At 43.4% G+C, this 24173-nt stretch overlaps 1 protein-coding gene across 1 annotated transcript in view; it reads right to left on the bottom strand.

Moving 5' to 3' along the window:
- The window catches only part of EPHA5 (EPH receptor A5), a gene marked incomplete at its 3' end in the record, with an annotated part of 211151 nt that overhangs the window by 6254 nt on the left and 180724 nt on the right, over positions 1-24173 (bottom strand). Inside the window, exons 11-15 of the mRNA XM_081346212.1 lie at positions 22486-22611; positions 21813-21998; positions 14952-15013; positions 8740-8949; positions 2300-2449 (exon numbers count right to left, since the gene is read on the bottom strand). Of these exons, the coding sequence (XP_081202338.1) occupies positions 2300-2449; positions 8740-8949; positions 14952-15013; positions 21813-21998; positions 22486-22611 (734 nt within the window). The remainder of the gene's footprint in view (positions 1-2299; positions 2450-8739; positions 8950-14951; positions 15014-21812; positions 21999-22485; positions 22612-24173) is intronic.

Here is a 24173-nt window from a genome sequence, read left to right as displayed (position 1 = left end):
GTCCTGACTGTCAGGCCTGTTAAGAAGAGAAATAGCCTATCTTTTGGAATCAACTTGGAAAGCTATTTGACTGGGATTCTCTAAGGATTCCTAACCTGGGCAACGAGTGGATATAAGACTTCCAAGGTCTCTTTCAACCTTATGATTCTATGATTCTGTATGATTGTCTGGGAATAGCTCTTTCTACGCATATGATGTTCTGCAATAGTTTGGCATTCAGATGCTGAGAAATAATAGCGTTGTTAATATAAAAAGTAGTACAGGCAGGGATAATATGCAATTACTTCAATGACAAGTACTTTAGCTCATTTACAATGGAAGCCACTGGTTCTTAATGTTTTTAGAAAAACAAAAATGAAATCAGACATGCAATGTATCTTAATACTGATTAACTTAAAATTATACTAAAATAATGGGAGGTTTAATTACGTATGAAGAATCATCACAGGCAATATGAATCTTAATTGGCTTAACTGGCACCTCTTTTACTAATTAGTAATTCACCCAGAATAATAATTAAACCTGGAACTTGATTACTATCACTAATTCATACTAGCCTATTTGTTAATATATAGTCTGATTGTGGTGATGAGGAAAGATGCAATTAGAGTTAGGGTACAGAATGATGACAAAACTAATCCACAATTATACAGAATATATATATTGCCCTAAGACTCATTTATGTAAATCTAGGCAGCTCAAAACTATCAATTCTTTTTTCACAGAAGAATCTCTGAGGGGCTTCTTGGTGCTCTCTGAGCTTGCTTGTTTTCTTGCAGACGTTTTATTACCTAATGAATTAGGATAATGAAACGTCTGCAAGAAAACAAGCAAGCTCAGAGAGCACCAAGGACTCCTCAATTCAACCCTGAACTACAAATATTTTCTTTCATTAGATTCTCTTTGGTTAGTAATATGCAAGCTCCTGAAGATTAAGGTGTGGGAGTCTGTCAATGTTTCTGAATGGAGTAATAAAAAGTATTCATTCCATGATAGTCCTTATCTCTAAAAATAATACTGATGGACCTTGAATTAAGAACTATTAATGGGATGACGGTATCACTTCCAAGGGAATTTGTCTTGGCTTTGTCGTTTCACTTTATTGCAAATTATGTTTGTGCTACTGAAATGAAAGGCTTGGCAACAAAAGAGATTAAAATGAGAAAGTGGGAATGTTTCCCATTTTTTTAAAAAAAACCACAGCTGCTGCCTGGTTGAGCTAGCTTACATGTGTGAAATCTTCATAAATACAACTCCCTACATATTGATCTTCTATGTAGTAAACCTGTGACTTTATAAAATATATATTCAAATAGTATGCTATCACTGTATGTATATTATTTCCAATCTAGTTAAGTTAAAAAGTAAATTGCTATAGAGATATGGATAAGTAAACACCTCTCCATAATCTATATCTATGGGCATCAAGACATTGTAACTGAAGTAAATGTTCTGTCAAAGACCAACCAGTCAGTCAGTAAGGGTCTGATGATTCCTCAATTCTAAACACACAGGATTCAGACTTGAAAACAAACAAACATTCTATTTCCACAGTTATTACTCCCAGGAACAATAAAATAAAATATTGTATAAATAAAACAGCTCAAAAACATGATAAACCCCATATCAGATTTGATAAATATCTGAAATGATCTCTGGATGCCCCCTTATCCAGCAGCAAAATCTTGAAGTTGTCTGGCAGTAACAACAATAGCAGCAAGACTCCAAGAATTTTTCCTATTTCAACATCACAGGTATTCCCAAAAGAGCAGGAAAGTATTAGAAATATCAAGTAGTAGAATTAGCTATCCATGTCTACTCAGAGTGTTGGGACATAACTTTGTTTTTCTACAGGGAGATACCAGCAGTGCATCATAGGATTCAAATAGTGATGCCAGCCCAGATTTGGACTGGGAGCTGTTCCATGTTCTGTACTGATAAGATCTGTCTACATGGCATTATGATTAGATTCTAACAAGCTGATGCTCCAAGTCAGTTCTGGTACTCATAATGGGTTAATCTCATATTTACCACTCAGAATTACTAACTGAAATAAAGCATAAGATCAGCTGCTGTGCCTTATACAAGCCCCTTAATTTTTTATCCATTAATCTTACTTCTCTTCTCCATTTCACTCATTTGAAGATTCCATACTATTTTCAGAATTGACTCTTTTGACAATACCTGTAACTGTACATTTAGGCCTTTAAAATTAAAAATAGAAAATAATTAATATATGCAACATCCTGATTTGATGACTAACATGTTCTCACATAGAGAAGGAAAAGGAAATATTTACATCTTGATTGGTCATCTCCCAGTATGGTCTCTCTCCATAGGACACTACTTCCCACATCACAATCCCATAGCTCCAGACATCACTGGCAGAGGTAAACTTGCGGAAGGCTATAGCTTCAGGAGCTGTCCATCGAATTGGGATTTTCCCTCCCTAGAAATAATATATATATATATATATATTATCTCAATTAAATTTTCTTGACGTGTCAAGGATTTTCTAGAGAGAATGAATAGGCAAACAATTTCTAATGTTTGGAAGGTCTCCTTCTACATTATTGCATCCTTTACATACATTCAGATATATTAATTGCTGGTATTAAAGGCCTATTTGAATTTAGTTTGCATAACAAGATACAGTGAAATTGACAGCTCAGTTAGGTCATCATAGCTAGTGAAGGAAAATATAAAGAAGCATGCAGTCATCACAGTTTTAAGTCATCAGTTTCTGAATTGTTAACTATATATTTAAAAAATACACATAAAACATCTCATATCACAGTTTTGAGATCAAAGCTGTACTTTGGGCCTGCAAACAAAATGACTCATGATACACAAATTCTGAATTCAAATTATAAGGCCAAGCCCAGTGTCATACCTCTGTCGGAGCCTGAATCTGCTGAGGAAAATGAGCTGGAACGGGACCCTATGGAGGTCAAGGGAGAGGTGCCTGTGGCTTCAAAGGAATGTTGGGAAGAGCAGGCTGAGGCAGGCCAGGGCCTTTCAGTATTGGGACAGGATGAACAGGAGAGACAGAGTTCAGGTGATGAGCAAGGGCCACCCCCTCCTGATCCTAGAGCATAGGGAGTGGAGAGGAGGGAACAATGCAGGCAGGTTCAACTACTCAGGAGGAGAGCGTCCCGCCCATCTCCACAAGGCACACCTGGAGACTGAGACTTAAGGAGATGCTGTGGGGAGAAGCATTTGTCAAGAACAAACGCTGATTCCTTGGAGTTTTGTGTGTTGTTGATGATCTCTTGTTCTGTGTTGTGATTTCTGCTTGGAAACCTGAAAACTCTGATCATTGGACTGACTGACAATGTTGCTTGGATGTTCAAAGACCTCAGATTGTATTTTGGCTTCTCTTCTGAAACTGCTCAGGCAAGCTTGTATTTCCACAGACTCATTAGATTTTGGATGTATGTGTCATTTCTTGTTATCTCCGTGGCCTTGAGTAAATTACTCTGCTAATCAGACTGTATGTGAAACTACTTACAGCCAAAGGCGGCTGAAGGTGCATATGTCTTCCTTTGTTTTGAGGCTTGCCAGAAACGTGGGAGCATTTGGGGAAAATTTGGAGCAATTAAAGGACAGTTTGAATTGCCAGTTGACTACATTGCCTCTGCGCTGCGCCCTCAGTCATCACACCCATAACTATTTCTTTGTATGTTGTCTTAGAAAGAAATATTGGCATGTAATTCAACTATTGTTTAATAAGACATATGATAAAAATAGGAAAATGTTAAACAAATGGCTACTCTCAGTGAGAGCATAAGATATAATCATGACTAGGTATTTATTTAATGACATTCATTGATGACATGGTATCAGATACACTATTGTGACATCACCCTATTGTTCCTGTTCTAAGTGGTTTTTTTTACCCTGAAATATAAATTAGCATTAGACCTTAATGTCAAGCCCCGTGGGCTCGACATCACGAAGGGAGCTGGGGGAACGCCGTGCACACCGCCCGCCCAAGCCTCATGGCGAAAGCCACCCAGAAGCGGCCCGGACAGCAGCGGAATGGCTGTCAGCCACCATGGGCAGTCACACAGAGCCCACGGCCGCGTCCCCGAAGGACAGCTGCTCTGGGGCCTTGTGACGCATCGACGCTGACGGAGCTGCCGAGAGGACCCCCAGGCAATCAACAAGACAGCCGTAACTTGTCCTGGGACTTCGCAGCTGCGTGTTCTTCGGTGGCGGCGCCAAGCGGGCCAGAACCAAGCCCGGCTGGCAGGGCATTGTGGGGGGTTGCTGCATTAAGGCGCTGGATGGTGAAGGGGAGCACAATAGGGCTCAAGGGGGCACAACAGGGGAACTTAGGGCATACACTTACCTGCAAGCCATGTGGAAGCTCGGAGGCAGGGGGCGGGATGCTGTACAAGGAGATGGGAGGGGGGCGGGCTTTAAGCAGGCCCAGCCGGATGCTGATCTGCCCAGGGAGGGTGGGGCCAATAACCTTCAATGTTTAAAAAGCGCATTGGGGCAACTAGCTCCCAATGCTGACTTTGTAACTGCCTGGAAATTTCTGGAGTAAAGAGTTCCTCGCTGTCGTCATTTTTTTTGTTCCAAGCAAGGACGGCTTTGACAGTAAGTCAGCGTTCCCCACAGCGTTCCCTCGTTGCTGTGTTCTGCTCGGGACTCTGAAGCAACTGACATGGCCGAGGGAACTCAAGGGGCTGTGTCTGCAGCGGAGGGAGAGGAGCCGGCTGGGGCTCCAACGCCTCTGGACGTGAGGGAATTAGCAGAGGCTCCACCCGTGGTCCGGCCCAAGGTCCGGGACTCGTGCCCAGTGGGTGAAGGCTCTGGGACCCAGGGGACAGCTGCTCAGGCGAAAACCGGGGAATGGTGGCTCAGTCCGGTACTGGGAGAGACGGAGGCTGGCCAGGAATGGCCACCTAGGCAGAAGGGATAGTTGTTGGAGTGGAGAGAGCACCGCGTTACCAATGAAGGAGGGGAGGAATGGAGCTACTCCACGGCTCCTGGGAGCTATACTATGGATGTCCTGAGGGACCAGTTTGGGAAGCCTCGGCCGTGGACCCCCAACGATCCCGAACTGGAGACTGGCCGTTGGGCTCAGGACAGGCCCGGCCGTGAGCAGCAGAGCCAGACTTGCTTCCGTCTGGCCAGTCCCCATTTCCGGGCCCCGCAGGGTCCTGACACTCCATAGGGGGTTGCCCCTTACCACCGGCCCCAGCGGCTGCTTTGGGTCTGGGGCCTGTGGGGGCGGGTGTCACGGGGGCAGTGGCGCTGTGCTACGCCCAGGACCGCCGGCAGGAGCGCTGGGGTGGCAGCACACAGGGCCTGTAGCGCAAGGTCCAGGTGCTCCAGCGGGACTCTGGGGGGTACCAGCAGCGTGGGGCCCACCACCATTGCCCATGACTTTCGATGGCCATCCCGACCGCTTGGCCCTCTTCCTTGGCCACGTAATCCATCACCTGGACAAGTACGGCCCCGTGTATGCCTCCCAGTGGGCGATGGTGATGGCGGTCACAACAGCACTGCAAGGGGAGGCCGCGGCATGGCTCACTAACCTGTACGGTGACTGCGCCAGAGAGCTGGGGAACATTGGGTTATTCCTCAAGGCATTGCGGGTCCACTTCGAGGATGTTACCCGTGTACAGCGGGCTGAGGCCAAGATAGTCAGGCTTCAGCAAAACGGTCGTTCAGCAACGGAATTTGTCCGGGAATTCAGGGAGGTGGCAGGCAAACTCAGATCGTGGCCGGAGCGGATGCTGATCCACCACTTCCGGGCCGGGCTGGACGAACACCTCCATAGGGCCTGTATCGTCCGCGGAATACCTCCCAGACTCCAGGAATGGCTTCGGGTTGCGGTTGAGCTGGACGTCGGGTTATAGGGCTGCCAGTGGCGCGCAAGGCCCTCAGCGGACCCCCGACAAGTCCCGCAGAGGCCGCAAGGGGAGGGGCAAAAACCAGTGTCACCAATGCCAAAGTCTTCAGTACCACCACCCCGGCCCACTCCTTGTTGTTTCTGGTGTGACCAACCGGGGCACCGTGTAGCCGACTGTCCCGTACTGGTGCCCCGAGCGGTGGCGGCAGCAACCCCAGCATGGGGTGCAACCCCCGGGCGTTTCATGGAGCGCTCTCGGGCCTCACATCAGGCTTCAGACACGACGCCCAGGAGGAACAATGAAGCGGAGACTGAGAGGCCAACAGAAGTGGACTTAGAGGTCTACGGGAGCGGCGACGTGCCACAGGAAGACCTGATGGTAAGCGCACCAATCAGCCTGTTCACGGTCCCGGTAACACTAACGAACCCCGGTACAGGTGAGACACTGGGATTCAGGGCCTTGATCGACTCGGGTAGCACGCGGTGTCTTGTCAGTCAAGAGGTGGTGACCAAGCTAGGTGTTGGGGTGGTGCAGCTGGACACTCCGATACGCTTCCAGAAGGTGGATGGGTCCCTCTTGGGGGAAGCACCCATCACGCATGTAACAAAGCCCATACGCCTGGACATGGGGGAGCACTGGGAGAGATTGCGGTTCATCGTGATGCCCTTCATGACTGAGGAGGTGATCCTGGGTCTTGCGTGGCTGGATAGGTGGGGCCCGACTATCTGGTGGGAGGGGGGTGCCAACACCTTCGACTTGGGGTCGGACCCCAACCACCTGACCACGAACACATGGGGGCGGACAAATCGCCGGGAAGGGCAAAAGAAGGTTGCAGGGCTGGATCAGAGGTGCGGGTTCCGCCAGAATATGCCGATTTCCTGGAGGTTTTCAGTGAACAAGTGTGATCTCCTGCCACCCCATTGGGACATGGATTGTGCGATCGAGCTGGAGCCGGGGGTCAGGCTGCCTAAGCCACGAATGTACCCTATGGCACCGCGAGAGATGCTGGAGCTCCGGCATTACATAGACAAGAATCTGGCATGGGGGTTTATGCAGCCTGCTCGCTCATGGACGGCAGCACCCGTTCTCTTCAGGGAGAAGGACGGTGGACTATGGCTGTGCGTGGATTATCGTGGGGTCAACGCGGTATGCGTCAAGCACCTGTACCCACTACCTTTGATGAAGGACATGTTGTCCCACCTGGCCAAGGGGAGGGTGTTCACCCGTTTGGATCTACGAGAGGCTTACTACCGGGTGAGTATAAAGAAAGGTGATGAATGGAAACCAGCGTCCATTCCCGTCGGGTTGGGGAAAGGGGCCCCCGGTCCTGTTCGTAATGGGCACTACGAAGTACAGGACGTTTTGGACTCCAGGGTGCGGAGGGGAAGGGTACAGTACCTGCTTTTGTGGAAGGGGTATCCGGCAACCGAGGCATCATGGGTGGCAGAGTGGGACGTCCAAGCACCACGGCTAGTCAGGGCATTCCACCGTAGGCACCCAGATAAACCCGGGGGGGGGTCGGGTGGAACCCGTCGCTCATACTGGTACCCATGTAACATCTCCCTCTTGCCTTCCAGGTGGAGCCCTGGTAGGAGGGGCCGCCTGTCAAGCCCCGTGGGCTCAACATCACGAGGGGAGCTGGAGGAACGCCGTGCACACCTCCCGCCCAAGCCTCATGGTGAAAGCCACCCAGAAGCGGCCCGGACAGCAGCGGAACGGCTGTCAGCCACCATGGGCAGTCACACAGAGCCCACGGCCGCGTCCCCGAAGGACAGCTGCTCTGGGGCCTTGTGATGCATCGACGCTGACGGAGCTGCCGAGAGGACCCCCAGGCAATCAACAAGACAGCTGTAACTCATCCTGGGACTTCACAGCTGCCTGTTCTTCGGCGGCGGCGCCAAGCGGGCCAGAACCAAGCCCGGCTGGCAGGGCATTGTGGGGGGTTGCTGCATTAAGGCGCTGGATGTTGAAGGGGAGCACAATAGGGGCTCAAGGGGGCACAACAGGGAAACTTAGGGCATACACTTACCTGCAAGCCGTGTGGGAGCTCAGAGGCAGGGGACGGGATGCTGTATGAGGAGATGGGAGGGGGGCAAGCTTTAAGCAGGCCCAGCCGGATGCTGGTCTGCCCAGGGAGGGTGGGGCCAATAACCTTCAATGTTTAAAAGGTGCGTTGGGGCGACTAGCTCCCAACGCTGACTTTGTTACTGCCTGGAAATTTCTGGAGTAAAGAGTTCCTCGCCGTCAACCGTTCCACGTTGTCGTCATTTTTTTTTGTTCCAAGCACGGACAGCTTTGACACTTAATCAATCTCCTTCATAGAGAGCAGTTAATTTGTTTGTGCATGAAGAGACAATTTGTTTAGCTCATGGAACAGAGTACATGGATAACAGTAGTAAAAATATATAAAAGGAGCACACAATACTATGATACACATATGATGAAAATATGTACTCAAATTTGTAAGAGATATGGAATTCAAGAAGTTATATACAAGTTACAGGTCATATTTTGAAATACATATGTTGTGATTGCCAGAAGGCAGGATAGAAAGAGAGGCAAGAAGCAATAGTTTATATGGATGGTCAGTAATGCAGATTACTTACACAATGGAGCTGTTCTAGAGGTGAGGTTTTTACAAAACCTAATATGTCCTTGCTGATTTATATTTTGTTTCTGTATTTATCCTAGAGCATAACTCTCATTGACAAAGTTAAGAGATTGGCTATTGGTAGCTCTGGTTCAGGACCATTGTCCAAACTTCAGAGCAACCAACACAACATATGGAAATTGGTTGAACTATGCCCCAAGTTAGTTCCCCTACTTTGGTTCTGCAGTAAAAATAAATAAACATTCACAAGAAACTTACTCTTGTTGTGTAAGCAGCTTCCGGATCATCTTCAAGAATTCGAGAAAGTCCAAAGTCTGACACTTTACACATTAAATTACTATTGATTAGGATATTTCTCGCAGCCAAATCTCTATGTACGTATCCCATGTCAGACAAATACTTCATCCCAGAAGCTATTCCTCGGAGCATACCAACCAATTGAATTACAGTAAAGTGCCCATCATTCTTCTGTAAAAAGTACAACATTACAAAATTATAGAAGCAAATGACTAAATCTTGATTCTGACAAAGGAAAAGGAAATGCTGGAAATATCACAATATATTTTCATAATATATTCCAAACCCTCAGGAGCAAGTTAAGACAATCTATAACTGTTATTAAGACTTTTACAACTATTTACCAGCAAAAAACCCCAGATTCTGATACAATTTAATAACCAGATTGATTGAAAGTGAAATAGGAATTAAAGTTTCAAAAAGTCTTGGCAAGTGGATACATTTACTTCCACACCCCATTTATTTAGTTCTTTATGATGGCAATTTCTATGTCTACTTTCAACTGATGCAGTAGAAGAACAGCTACCTACTTCACAGAACAAGATATTCTGAAATTATTATATTTTATTATTATTATATATTTATTATTATTATATTTTAAACTGACATAGTTTTTTTCCCCAGGACTTGCAATCCATCACAGTTACTACATCTGGAACACAGAAAAAACAGCAAAAATCAGTAGTCTGTAAAGGGGAAGGCTTTGGATATATTAGTCACGATGTCTGTAGCTGGTCCAATGAAAAAATGTACAAAAGAGATGGTTTGCATCCATCAAAGAAAGAGACGGAGTTGCTCGGCTATAAATTCACAGACTTTCTGGAGGAATATTTAAACTAAACAGCGGGGACAGTGAGTTAATTGATACAGAATATCCCTGTCCCCAGCAACCTAAAAACTTAGGGCTATCAGTGCATGTAACATATATGTGTGTGTGGACAAGAATATCAACCTTGCTGTCAAGCAAAATCAAGCTTCTAATAGCGAGTGCCACATAAAGTGCATTAACCAAAAAGGTGGTAAGACAATAAGGGAACTCAGGGACCACACATGTCATGTAGAAAGTAAACAAAGGGTCAGTCATAAAGGACTCAAATATCTATACACCAATGCACAGAGTATGAGCAATAAACAGGGTGAACAAGAAATTCAGGTTAATGAGGGCAGATATGATATTGTCGCCATTATGGAAACATGGTGGGATGAAATCCACAAATGGAACACAGCTAGAGGGATTTAAATTATTCAAATGAAACAGACCAAATAAAAGAGGATATAGTATATTTCCTATATAGAGAGCAACTTATATAGTTGCTCTCTATATAAGAAATAACTACATCTCTACAGAAATAGAACATAACAATGATGAAAACTGTAAACTTGAATGCATTTGGGTCAATATAAAAGGGAGAAAAAATGACATTGCCATAGGAAATAGATGAACTTTTTGCTAGTCAGCTAAGTTATGTAGGAAGCACATCACAATAGTAATGGGGGACTTTAACTATCCTGACATCAACTGGGAGACAAACTCTGCACCAAATGGAAGATCAAACAGATTCCTGACAAACCTAGCAGACAACTTTGTCACCCAAAAAGTAAAGGAGGGAACTAGTGGATTAGCCATTTTGGATCTAATTCTCACTAACAGAGATGAAATGATAGAAGGTGTTGAAGCCACAGGAACCTTGGGAGGAAGTGATCATGCAATATTGGAATTCAACATTATGGAAGCACAAGCAATAGAATACAGTCAAACTAGATTCTTGGACTTTAAGAGAGCTAATTTCAATAAACTTAGAGAGAGCTTGGGAAGGATTCCATGAACAAGAATCTTCAACTCAAGAAGCTTGAGAAATTTTGAAAAGTGAGATGGTAAAAGCCCAGTCAAGCACAATACCAACAAAGAGGAAAAATAATAGCTCTCAAAAGAAACCAGCATGGCTGCATAAAGAACTCTCTGATAAATTGAAAGATAAAAAGGACAATATAGAAAGTGGAAAGTGGGGCACAAACTAAGTCAGAATATCAGCAAATAGCCTGAGCCTGCAAAGATGAAGTGAGGAAAGCTAAGGCTCAAAATGAACTAAGGCGTGCGACCAAAGTCAACATGCAAAAAACAAAAAAAGTGAAGGAAATGATTGGTCCATTAATGGGTGAAAGTGACAAGAAGGTGACAAGCAACAGGGAGAAAGCAGAATTATTTAACTCGTTTTTTGCAACTGTCTTTACACAAAGGGAAAAAACAGAACAACTTATCAAAAATAGTGCCATAAAAAACAGAACAGAAACACAAGTTAAGATAGGCAAGAAAATAGTAAGTGAGCACCTGTCTAGCCTAGACGATTTCAAATCACCAGGACCAGATGGATTACACCCAAAGGTTCTCAAGGAATTGGCAGATGTGATCTCTGAACCACTGAACTATATTTTTCAAAGATCCTGGAGCACTGGGGAACTACCAGAGGACTGGAAAAGAGATGATGCAGTTCCCATTTTCAAAAAAGGAAAAAAAATGAATCTAGGAAATTACAGACCTATCAGCCTGACCTCAATACCTGGGAAGATTCTGAAAAAGACAATCAAACAACGAATCAGCGAGCACCTACAGGCAAACAAAATCATTACTAAAAATGATTTTTAGTAATGGGTTTGTCAAAAACAGATCATGCCAGACAAATCTTATTGCATTCTTTGACCAAGTGACAAAATTAGTGGATCAAAGGAATGCTGTGGATATAATTTACTTGAACATTTGATAAAGTAGATCACAAACTACTACTTGATAAGATAGAAAAATGTGGGTTAGACAGCATCACCACCAGATGGATTCGTAGCTGGCTGATCAGCTGTACTCAGCATGTGGTCCTCAATGGAACCGCATCTACATGGAGGGAAGTGTGTAGTGGGATGCCCCAGGGCTCTGTTCTGGGCCCAGTGCTCTTCAACATCTCCATCAACGATTTGGACGAGGGGATAGATGGGGAACTCATCAAATTTGCAGACACCAAGTTGGCAGGAATAGTCAACACTCCAGAGGGCAGGTTTAAGATACAGGAGGATCTGGACAGACTTGAACATTGGGCGCTATCTAACAGAATGAAATTCAGTGGTGAAAAAAGTAAGGCTCTGCATTTAGGCAAGAAAAACCAAATGTACAGGTATAGTATAGGTGGTACCTTGCTCAATAGTAGTAACTGTGAGAGGGATCTTGGAGTCCTAGAGGACAATCACTTCAATATGAGCCAGCAGTGTGCTGCAGCTGCCAAAAAAGGCAACACAGTGCTATGCTGCATTAACAGAGGGATAGAATCAAGATCATATGAAGTATTAATACCACTTTACAATGCCTTGGTAAGGCCACACTTGGAATACTGCATCCAGTTTTTGTCACCATGATATAAAAAAGATGTTGAGACTCTGGAAAGAGTACAGAGAAGAGCAACAAAGATGATTAGAGGTCTGGAGGGTAAAACATATAAGGAATGGCTGCTAGAATTGGATATGTCTAGTTTAATGAAGAGAAGGACTAGGGGTGACATGATAGCAGTGTTCCAATATCTCAGGGGCTGCCACAAAGAAGAGGGAGTCAAGCTATTCTTCAAAGTGCCTGAAGGCAGGACAAGAAGCAACGGATGGAAACTAATCAAGGAGAGAAGCAACCTAGAACTAAGGAGAAAGTTCCTGACAGAACAATTAACCAGTGGAACAACCTGCCTCCAGAAGCTGTGAATGCTCCAACATTGGAAGTTTTCTAAGAAGAGACTGGACAGCCATTTGTCTGAAATGGTATAGGGTTTCCTGCCTGAGCAAGGGGTTGGACTAGATGACCTCCAAGGTCCCTTCCAACTTTACTATTATAATTATGATTATGATCCCAATTCTTTGCAAATTCTGCAATAATATTTATTTTCTCCTTCTCACTCCACTGAAATGGGAAAAAAACAAATAAATCCAGTAGCCTGGAGTTTGGTACATTAGCTTGTCTTTGCTAAACAAAATGGGGAAACTGATCCCTGTATTTCGTCTGGGGTTAGGGTTAGGGAAAGTCATAGAATTTTATTTTTTTATAAGACATGAAAGTTGGGAATTGGCAAGAAAGATGAGTTAAGAATTCCCTCTAATGGGGAAACAGATCCACAATCATATAAATCTAACTTCACTATAGTTTCAACTTATTACTGTTTATCTTTAAAAGAAACCTAGAGCTGCTTTTCACTGGCATAGACTCATCATGTAGATGTGTTCTTTGTTGCTCATGTCTTTTAGCAGCACAACTGTTTTTGATCCAGGGATATGTATTAGTGAAGTCCTTGTTGGTGTGGGGCAGGTCTAAATTTAAATAATTTTTTTTGCTTATTAGATTTCATTCCATTTCACTGGAATATAGAGTGAATATAAAAATATAGAGGATTTTAATAACAAATTTTTGATATATTGGTAGTTAAAATAACATAACACAAATATCTCCAAATGTGGGAAATAGTATAATAATAATAATAATAATAATAATAATAATAATAATAATAATAATAATAATAATAATAATAATAATAATAATAATAATAATAGTTGATTGATATCGCTGTACCAGGAGATGCCAGAGCTGAAGAAAAAGAACTGGAAAAAATTACGAAATACTGCGACCTGGCCATCAAAACTGCGCGATTATGGATGAAACGTGTAACAGTGATACCCATTGTCATCGGGACACTGGGAACTATGTCCAAAAACTTTGCAAAATACATCAAGAAATTGCAGCTTCCTGCAATAACTCCAGCATAGCTACAAAAAAACCTGCACTACTCGGAACATCTTACATTTTAAGGAGATTCCTGGTTGATACGTAGGATGCTGGCAGCAACCCGTGTCAACCATTAGTGCCAGTCAATTTGAGTGTTCAGTTGACTGAGTTTCATGTTTTATGAATAAAAGTTTAATAGTAGTAGTAGTAGTAGTAGTAGTACAGTAAACATTACTACATTACGAGAGAGAGAGAGAGAGAGAGAGAGAGAGAGGGAGAAAGAATGAGAATCATTGCAATTATGGGGAAAAACAGAAATTTGAAAGATGTTGATGAAGCAGAATCAGGAATGGCAATGTAAGTAGTAATGTGACAGAGTGTATAGAGACAAACATCTGTGAGGCATCATATCAACATAAAATTCTTTGTTTGAAAAATATTTTTTTTTAAAGCAAGCAGTGGAAACTTGTATACAAACTCCAAAACTATACTTGATATTTTAAAAAGAATAGAATAGGAAATAGTGTGAATCATAGTAAAATATTTATTACAAGCAGCCCTTGGTAAAGAGGAATAGTCTCTTCAGAATTAATATTGTTCTCATATATTATTTAGAGTGTGGGAAGAAAAAGCTATCTCAAAACTAGTTTGTGTAGAAAGCAGTAGATCAAGAATTAACTGGCACTAATCATTCAGAACACTTTACACTATGCTGGAAAAACTCTATTAGTTTCTACTCATGAGCTCACTTCAATATTCTAACACCAAGAAACAATTAAAATGTTTAACAAAAAAAATTACAATTATTTTTTCAGTGCCATGTTCAAGCAGAGGATATAAAAGCAAGGTTTAATTTACTATAAACAACCAAGGACTTTGGAAATAAATATGTGAATGACAAAAATCCTGTACTCTTGTGTTCCATGATAAATGTGTTGAAAATTAAAACTGTTAAACAACTCCCCTGGAGCACTTCAGAACTAGGTTCCAGATTGTGAACCAGCATTGTTAATAACATGCTTGAAAAATGAGACTGCAATTCAAGAAAATAATTGATAGAAAAAGACATAATTAACTCCAACTGAATAACTGCTACTGATTGTTTAATGTTGGTATCATGTAGTCATAAACATTTTCAGTACCACAGCACTTCAGTTTCTTCCCTTATGTATGTCAATATATTGTATAGGAGGTATCACAGAATGTGAAAAACCAAGCCTATCACTGGGAAAATCAAAAACATTTCAGAAGAGGGCAATATGGAACTACTCAGTTGCTAAGAAAACTGCATGATGAACACATCCATGAAATCTGCAGGACTTGAGATTCACCTGAAGAAGACTTTAGTTTAAGAAAACCACATTTCTTCAGGGGAAAAACTATAAAATGGGAGATTAGTACCTGACATGCATACACATATCAAGCTTACCTTTAAAAATGTATCCAAGGATCCATTTTCCATATATTCAGTTACAATCATGACTGGTTTACCTGGATAAAGTAGATCAAAAGCCCATCACCTGTAGCTACTGGAACAGCAGATGAATAATTATGTGCTTTTGTATATATAACAAAGTTTAACTTTTTATGCTGCTTATGCATAACAGAGGGCATAAGATGGCAAAAACTTACTTACAAGTATAATACAGGTAGAGCGCAGGTTTTAACTGAAATGAAGCCTGCCCATTACAGTTAGAAATCAGGATGACCATTAAGTGAACCTCCTCACTTAATAATCCCCTATCCCTGCTCTCCCCAATGCAATCATTAAATGAATGCTCTACCAGTGTTAGCTTCACCAGTGTTAGTGAGGAAAAGAAAGGAGACAATTTCTTTTCTTTGCTAAAGCTAGTCTTAGCTCTGCCAGCTTTAGCTTTGCTGGCATAACACAAGCAAAACTAATGCTGGCAAAACTATGGCTAGCATCAGCAAGGAAAAGAAATCTTTGAAAGCATTATTTTTCGCTAAGAAAAAAGATGTCCGCTTGTGGTTTGTTCATGTAACTCAGCAATAGAGCGCAATCCTGTTCTTTTTCCCTATCCTGATCTCTTAGGCCCTGGAGATCCTTGAAAGGTACATGAGTGACTGTTGACTAAGGTGGGGAGGAGTATGTGGAACCTGTGGAGTGGCAAAGCAGGCAGGGCAGGACAGGGAGAATAGGGGGGGGCACTGAATGTTCTGCAATCCATCATAATGGTGAATGACCATGGAGGAGCTATAGTAGCTGTAATTTGAAACCGACTCATAAATGTGTTTGGGGATGTCTGCCATAACTTCAAATGGTCATTAAATGATCCATCATAAGTTAAGGACTATCTGTACATTTAAAAACATACTTGAAAATTTATGTATGACACACACATTCATCTGGAGAGTGTGATTTGCTGTTATTTCCTAATGGCAATTTTTGGTATTCAATCTGTTATGTATTAGGCTTAAAGGAACACCTAAAGTACTTGTATAAGAGTCACCACCAGGAGGGGTTGAACTGTAACTGTTTGGCGGGAATCAGTTTCGGCGGGAAACAGAGGTTCAATCTGATTGGTTGGCTGTGTACCTGGCCAGGTACTGGCCAGGTATATAAAGAGTGCAGGTAATCCCTATTCTCCAGTACGGTTGCTTCCACCAAATAAAGAGCTGTTATGCTGTACTCATCGGCCTGGCGTCCTTCCTACTCTCCAGAACCCACAACACAACAGTGGCGACGAAGGTGGGATCCTGATTTGCCTTAAAGAGCTGAATTCACGAGGGGACGGCTTCACGTGCTGGAGGAAAGAGGCATCTTCCCCCCCCCCCGCTTCTACAGCTGGCTAGTCACCATGCTAGCGGCCACACATACTCAGAACCAACCGTCTGAGTCGGCGGAGCATGATCCGAGAACAAGAGGAAGAAGATGCCAAAGGTCGGCCAGCCCAGAGAATTTGACATCTGCCATCCCAAACGGTGGCCATCACACCTGGGGCAAGTCGAGAACTATCTCCGGGCGAACCAAATAGCCGAGGACAGCCTAAAAGCGGCGACCTTGCTTTGCATAAGCAGGCCTGCCATATTCGATTTGGCCAAAAGCCTATTTGCACTGACGCCGATCGAAACCGTCTCATACAAAGACCTTATGAAAGAGCTGAATGGGCATTTCAAGCCCTGAATGTCCGAATTGGCCTGGCGGTTCCATTTTGACCAGAGTGTGCAACAGCCGGGCGAATCTGCGTCCGAGTTCATCGTGGCCTTGCGACAGGCTGCCCGCCTCTGCAAGTTTTCCAACCTGGACGAGACTACGGGACAGGCTTGTGTGCGGCCTAAGAGACAAGCGACTGCAACAGAGGCTTTTTGCAAGGCCCAAAATAACTCTCCAAGACGCTCAAGACGAGATCTTGGCCGACGAGGCAGCCAGAGGTGAGGTGCAAGTGGTACAGACTCCCCTGCCCAGCAGCCCAGAGGAAGCAATACACTACGAAGGCGCTACATACGGCGAGCACATAGATAAGGAATAAACTGACATCGACCAGATCCAGCGAAAAACAGAACAACGGGGAAAAAAACAGGGAGAGCCAGCAGAAAGCAGCTCCCTCCCTGAAATGCAGAGGCTGCGGAGGCAACCATGCGCAGGTGAGCTGCAAGTTCCGGTTGGCCACGTGTTGGGCCTGTGGAAAATCAGGCCACATCACAGCAGTCTGCCATAGCCGTGTCCGAGAGGGCCTACCCAAGCAACAGTCGGAGAACTCGTCGTGGCAAGGTACCAGGGCCCAGAGCTCGACAAGCGTGGGGTTTTTCAAAAGCCAGAGGGCCATCTGCCAAACCGGGGCCCGCCGGCCGCTTAAACCCAAACTAAAATTGGAAGTCCATTTACAAGGCATTCCTTGTAAAATGGAGCTAGACTCCGGCTCTGCAGTCTCGATTATTTCCAACGAGACGTTTAAACTTGTTTGCGGCCGGAGCAAGCAGTGGGTTAAATTGAGGCCCTCCAGTATCATGTTAACCAATTTCCAAAATGCCCCAGTAAAAGTTAAGGGGGAGGCCACCCTTTCCATGCGGTTTAAGAGGTTTCAGGGGCACTTGGATGTTATCGTAGTCAAAGGCCGTAGAACCAGCTTAGTCGGGTTGGACTGGTTTGAGGCATTGGGCATTGTAATATCTGGCATCCACAGAATGCAGGGAAACAACATTGAATCTGTCTGCAAAGAGTTTGCAGACGTATTCAATAAGCTGGGAAGGTACACAGGGCCCCCCATTTCATTTAAATTAAACCCCAGTGTCTTAACCATTAGAGTTAAACCCAGGAGAGTCCCCTTCGCACTCAAACACAAAATTGAAAAAGAGCTAGACAAACTAGTAGAACGGGGTCCTGCAGCCGGCAGACGGGGGAGAGTGGGACACCCTGATAGACACCCCCCTCAAAGCTAACGGGGAGATCCGCATCTGCGCGGATTATAAATGCACCCTAAATAAGGTCCTAAACCAGCACGCTTACCTGGTCCCCATGGTCAGCCACATTCTCGCTTCCCTCCAAGGCGGCGCTATCTTTGCTAAACTAGACCTTGTGCAGGCATACCAGCAGCTGCCAGTTACCATGGAGACAGCAGCAGCACAAACAATTGTAACTCATAAGGGAGCCTTCAGAGTTAACTGTCTGCAGTTTGGCGTAAGTGTAGCACCAGGAACTTTTCAGGAGGTAATGGAGTGAACACTTAAGGGCATCCAAGGTGTATGCCCTTATTTTGACGATGTCCTCATTGCAGGAGAAACAGAGGAAGTGTTAGCAGACAGACTTAGGGCAGTTTTAAAGAGGCTTCGCTCTGCAGGTCTAAAGCTAAAAAGAGACAAATGCAGCACAGGGGTTGCATCCACAGAATTTTTGGGGTTCAGAATCGATGCCAGCGGGATTCACCCCGCAGAATCAAAAGTGAAGGCAATTAAGATGGCCCCCACTCCCAAAACAAGGCTGAACTGCAAGCCTTTCTGGGATTATTAAAATTTTACCACGCCTTCCTACCCCACAAAGCAGCCATAGCTGAACCCCTGCATAGGCTCCTTGATAAAAAAAGCTGCATGGAAATGGACCAATGTCCAGCACAAAAGCTTCCAGGACCTAAAGGCTCTACTGTCCAACAAGTCCACAGTCACCCATTTCATTGAAACGAAGCCTATCTGCATTGCTTGCGATGCTTCACCCTATGGAGTGGGAGCAGTGCTAAGCCATCTGGAGGAAAATTGTACACAGGTTCCCATAGCCTGCTACTCTAGAAACTTGTCAGGGGCAGAGAGGAACTATGCACAGATAGACAAGGAAGCCCTGGCAATAGTGGCTGGGGTCAAAAAATTCCACGACTATCTGTATGGTAGGGAATTCAAAGTGTTTATGGACCATAAGCCTCTGTTAGGCTTATTCACCACTGACAAACAAACCCCACAAATACTCTCCCCAAGGATGCTCAGATGGTCCATATTCTTATCGGCTTACAATTTTAAACTGATTCATAAGCCAGAATGGTCACCAAGCGACCACGGGGAGAATTACCCCTCATTGGGTTTTCAAGCTGGCACACAAGCTAGCTCACATCCCCCTACCAGCACCACCAACAAACAACTGCGTCCGAGCCCGAGGAGGACCATGTTGACACAGAACTGCATCAGGAGAACCCTGATCAACCAGGACAGCAAGCCTCCCAGGACACCTGGGCTAAACCTGCACAGGGTCTGGCTATGGGGTGGGTCTACCAGAAATGGTCAGCCAGAGCTTACCTGCTGACTCTCCAGTTCAGGAGAACTTGGACTTCCAGGATACGCCGAGTAAGGCGCCAGCCCACAAGGGGGAAGAAACCCTAAGACGTTCATCTTGGCCCCATAGGCCACCTGCTTACCTCGCTGTGTGCGCAAATAAAGGAAGCCAGATGGCAAGGTCCATTGGGAGGATCGGTTGTCATTGTAAATCCTGGAAAAAAGGGTGCGGCTCATAACCCTAAGGGGGGGGCTAATCCTTCAAGATGCAACACTGAAGGTGACGGGGGAATGTAAGTTCGTTGTATATGTATATTGTTTTATCCTTAAGGGGGAAGGGGTATTATGTATTAGGCTTAAAGGAACACCTAAAGCACTTGTATAAGTCACCACCAGGAGGCGCTGAACTGTAACTGTTTGGCGGGAATCAGTTTCGGCGGGAAACAGAGGTTCAATCAGATTGGTTGGCTGTGTACCTGGCCAGGTACTGGCCAGGTATATAAAGAGTGCAGGTAACCCCTATTCCCCAGTACGGTTGCTTCCACCAAATAAAGAGCTGTTATGCTGTACTCATCGGCCTGGCGTCCTTCCTACTCTCCAGAACCCACAACACAACACAATCCATATATATCCCACTATAACAATAAATTCCTGATTTAACAGATTTCAGTTTTATCGAGTTTTGGATACAACAGACAAAATTTGCCCATGTAGCAAATGCTTCTGTGCAATTGTAAAGTCTCACTTACCATTTATGCATGGATAAATATGTAAAACAAGCCATGCATAAAATCCCATTTAGCTTAACTGATATTCTGTTAAAACCTATTTTCCCTATTTGCCTATTAAATTGATAGTTTAAATCAGTGGTGTCAAACTGCCGGCCCACGGGCTGGACGCATCACGAGGAAACCGCACCCACCCCATTGCTGACAATGGAGAAAAAGTTCCGATACGTCAACAATGAGCTCATTGCTAACAAGAACAATTATCTTTTTCTAACCTTATGTGGTTAATCTTTTGCAACTCTAATGATAATTGTCTCCAATTACTATACGTAACTGTTCTCTGATTTGTCAAGAATAATTGATCTAAAAAAATATGTGAAATTCTGCTAGAACACATATAGGTAGTTCTTGACTTATGACTATAATGTAGTCCAAAATTTCTATTTCTAAGTGAGACAGTTGTTAAATGAGTTTTGTCTCGTTTTATCACCTTTCTTGCAACAATTGTTAAGTCAATCACTGAAGTTGTTAAGTTAGTAGTAATATGATTATTAAGTGAACCTGGCTTCTGCATTGATTTTGTTTGTCAGAAGGGATCACATGACCCTGCGACATTGCAATCATCACAAATGTAAGTCAGTTGATAAGAGTCTGAATTCTGATCATGTGACCATGGAGATGCTGCAATTGTAAACGTGAAAAATAGTCATAAGTCACTTTTGTTCAGTGCCATAACTTTGAATTGTCACTAAACGAACTGATTTAAGTCAAACACTATCTGTATCTGTATTCTTAGCATTAACTTTCATTAAAGAAGCTATCTATTAATCATATGTAAATTTTGTCTGTCTTTCAAAAATAAAATCTCAATAAAATGTCCTCCTTTCTTACCCATTTTATTTCCACAACTATCTTAGAAGGGATTCAATTGAACTACATGCTGTTAGGAATGGGAGGTTCAAGATCAATGTTGTTTTTAGCAGCAACAGCCAAGTATTTATTAGCTTGTTTAATTCACTATCATGAGGTCAAAGTCACAAATTCAGAAAGTCTGCCATTTCTACCTGCTTTCCTACTAAAATTCAGATTTTCTAGAAATGAAAAAGACTTTTGTTTAATTGATTACTAAGGATGTTGTGTTGAAGCTCAGATTTCTAAGACTAACATTGTAACCTGACATAGCATGTACCCCTGCTGTTGCATGACATCATTGGATGTAAGATTAAGGAGAATATTCAGTACAATGTATGAGAATCTAAGGGAAGTTATACACATGATTAGATGCTACTTTACAGACAATATTATATTTCTTATGATTTCTTATTTCTTTTCATCCTAAGCTTTAGAACAGAGAAGGATGCTGCTATTTGGGGGTGGGGGAGGACCCAGAACCACTCCCTGGCCAGATCCTAACCTGAAAATAAAAGAGGGAGAAATACATGCATGGATTAGTCTTTGCATAAGAAACCAATATTTTATTCTGACTTACAAGTTTGTTTGACTACTCTGGTTTTGAAGCAATATTATATGAATGAATAATGTTTGAGAAGACAAAAAGGATGATTCAATGACTTACTAATTTTTCCATTATAGATATTACCAGTGCTTTTTTTGTAAAAGAAAAAGGTGCCGGAACTCCCACGTCATACAACCTGCCTTGCCTACCCTACAAGGTTCCATCCAAAAAAGGTGCCGGAACTCCGTTCTGAGCGTTCTATGAGAAAAAAAGCCCTGGATATTACAGTTAGATATATTAACATTATTGGAATTTAATGCCATTAAGATATTGCTGCATATAGTTTGTATAAGCAATGATAATCAAACATTCATTAGCATTAGGTACATACTCTTTGTTACCACGCCTTCCAGGTGTATTATGTTGGCATGATCAAACTGCCCCATTATGCTTGCTTCTCCCAAGAAATCCCATCTTTGTTTCTCAGTGTAGCCCACTTTCAGGGTTTTAATGGCCACTGGCAATTCACATTTCCCAGGAAGTTTCAAGCGCCCACTGCATACTTCACCAAATTCACCTACAAAAAATTCACCCCTCAATTAAGAGAATTTAAAACTAAAATCTGATAATGCCTGCTGACTTTTGCACATAAATCTTAATTTTTTATTATTTCAAGTTTTTTTCAAAGAGGTCAGATATAACATTACTCATTCACTAACTGCATTTTTATTCCAAGTCAACCATAATTCTTTTTGAAAGAAGACTTGAACCAGATTTCTGTTTATGAACTATACTGCTCCTGACAGATGATCACATTTTTTATTTTATGCTAAATTAATATTGATTAATCATCACCATTCATAAGGGTCTATAGTGAATCATTTTATCTACAGAAAACTTAAGTTTTGCTTTTATAAATAATAATTTTATCAGTGACAGGATCTAAAATATAATTTATTTTCAGTCCATTTATTGGAAATCCATTTGCATTGAATATTTATTAATGCATTCCAACCATTATCCTAACACATGCAAAAGAGAGATAAACATTTAGATTTTCTTACCAGCTCCAATAATTCTCTCAATTGATACGTATGACACTTCTATTTCTTTGGCAAATTCATGGACAGCTTGATTAGGGTCTTCATAGGTATGTGGATCAATATAGGTCTTTACTCCTGGTAGTTTAACTGTATATAAAATTACTTATTACACTTCCCTTTACAGTATGCAAATAAATTAAAAAGAAGCAGTAACTTTAAAAAGCATAATCACCTGGGTTTAAAGAGAATTAGATGACTGAAACGTATTACTATTAATTAGGCAGTTCTATTTTATTAGGGAATGTTTTTCATAAAAACCACAGGTATCAGGCTACACTTAAAAGAAGCATTTTTCTCCCTTTTTTATTTAAAGAGGAAACTGACTTTGAAGATTGTACTCTACTGTACTTCTTGCAACAGAAATTTGGTTATTAGTCTTCCATACACTAAAAAAATCTGTAGTATATTACGGAATATATTTCAAATATATATTTCAGTAATAACTTAAATTGTAATTAAGTTATAAATTAGAAATTAAGCTGTAAATTGGAATTAAAAATTATTCCGCTGTGGAAAGAAGAAGGCAGGCAGGGCGCAGAGGAACGGAGACCCGGCGACGTTTGGGGATATTTGGGGAGGCGCCCAAACCTCCCCAAACGTCGCCGGGTCTCCGTTCCTCCGCCCCCTGCCTGCCTGCTTCTTTCCGCTGTGGAAAGAAGCAGGCAGGCAGGGCGCAGAGGAACGGAGACCCGGCGACGTTTGGGGATATTTGGGGAGGCGCCCAAACCTCCCCAAACGTCGCCAGGTCTCCGTTCCTCTGCACCCTGCCTGCCTGCTTCTTTCCACAGCGGAAAGAAGCAGGCAGGCAGGGCGCAGAGGTCCGGAGACCTGCCGACGTTTGGGGAGGTTTGGGGAGGTGCGCGCGCACCTCCCCAAACCTCCCCAAACTTCGGCAGGTCTCCGGACGGCGGCGGCTTTGGAGAGGTGCGCGCGATCCTGGAAGCACCGAAGCAAGTCCTCGGTAAGCTCCGGGCGGTCACTTGCTTCGCGTCTCCTGAGGGAAGGGGGGGCGACTGGAGCGGGCGTGTTTCCTCGCCTGCTGGGCGCCGCGATTTGCCCGGGGGAACGCGCGGGCCCCGAATAGCAGCGTGGAGCGAGGAAGCGGACAGCCAGGGCTTCCCGGAGAGCCAAGGCCACACAGGGTATTCCTGTGTATTCAGGCTTGCAAAATGGCGGATCGAGCCTCTGCTGGTGGCAGAGGCTTGCAGAACGGCGGATCGGCTTATACTCGAGTCAACAACTTTTTCCAGTTTTTGGGGGTGAAATTGGGGGTCTCGGCTTATACTCGAGTCGGCTTATACTCAAGTATATACGGTACTTATTTCTTTATGGTACTTGTAATTAGGTAAAGGGACAAATTTTTAGCATTTTTCAGCAGCTTTTGTACCCATCTCAGAAAAACAAAACAAAACAGAAAAAAACCAACTAATGAAACAAATGAGGAGTTCTACAGAGTGGGGGTATGATGCTTGTTTCTTTCTCCATTCCTACACTGGAGTTTGTGAAGCAGAGATTTACTATATACTGGATGCTCAGGATATGTATTCTTCTGCCATCTCCATAAATTGAGTCACATAAATATTAAACTGTACATTGTGCACTGTAAAGACCAACAACAAAACAAAACAAAAAAGCTTTTGCAGGATTGT

Source organism: Vipera berus, assembly GCF_964194415.1.
Source record: "Vipera berus genome assembly, chromosome: Z".
In the NCBI taxonomy this organism is placed as follows: domain Eukaryota; kingdom Metazoa; phylum Chordata; class Lepidosauria; order Squamata; family Viperidae; genus Vipera; species Vipera berus.
The sequence above is the reverse complement of the archived record's forward strand: the minus strand, read 5'-3'. Positions and strand labels throughout refer to the sequence as shown.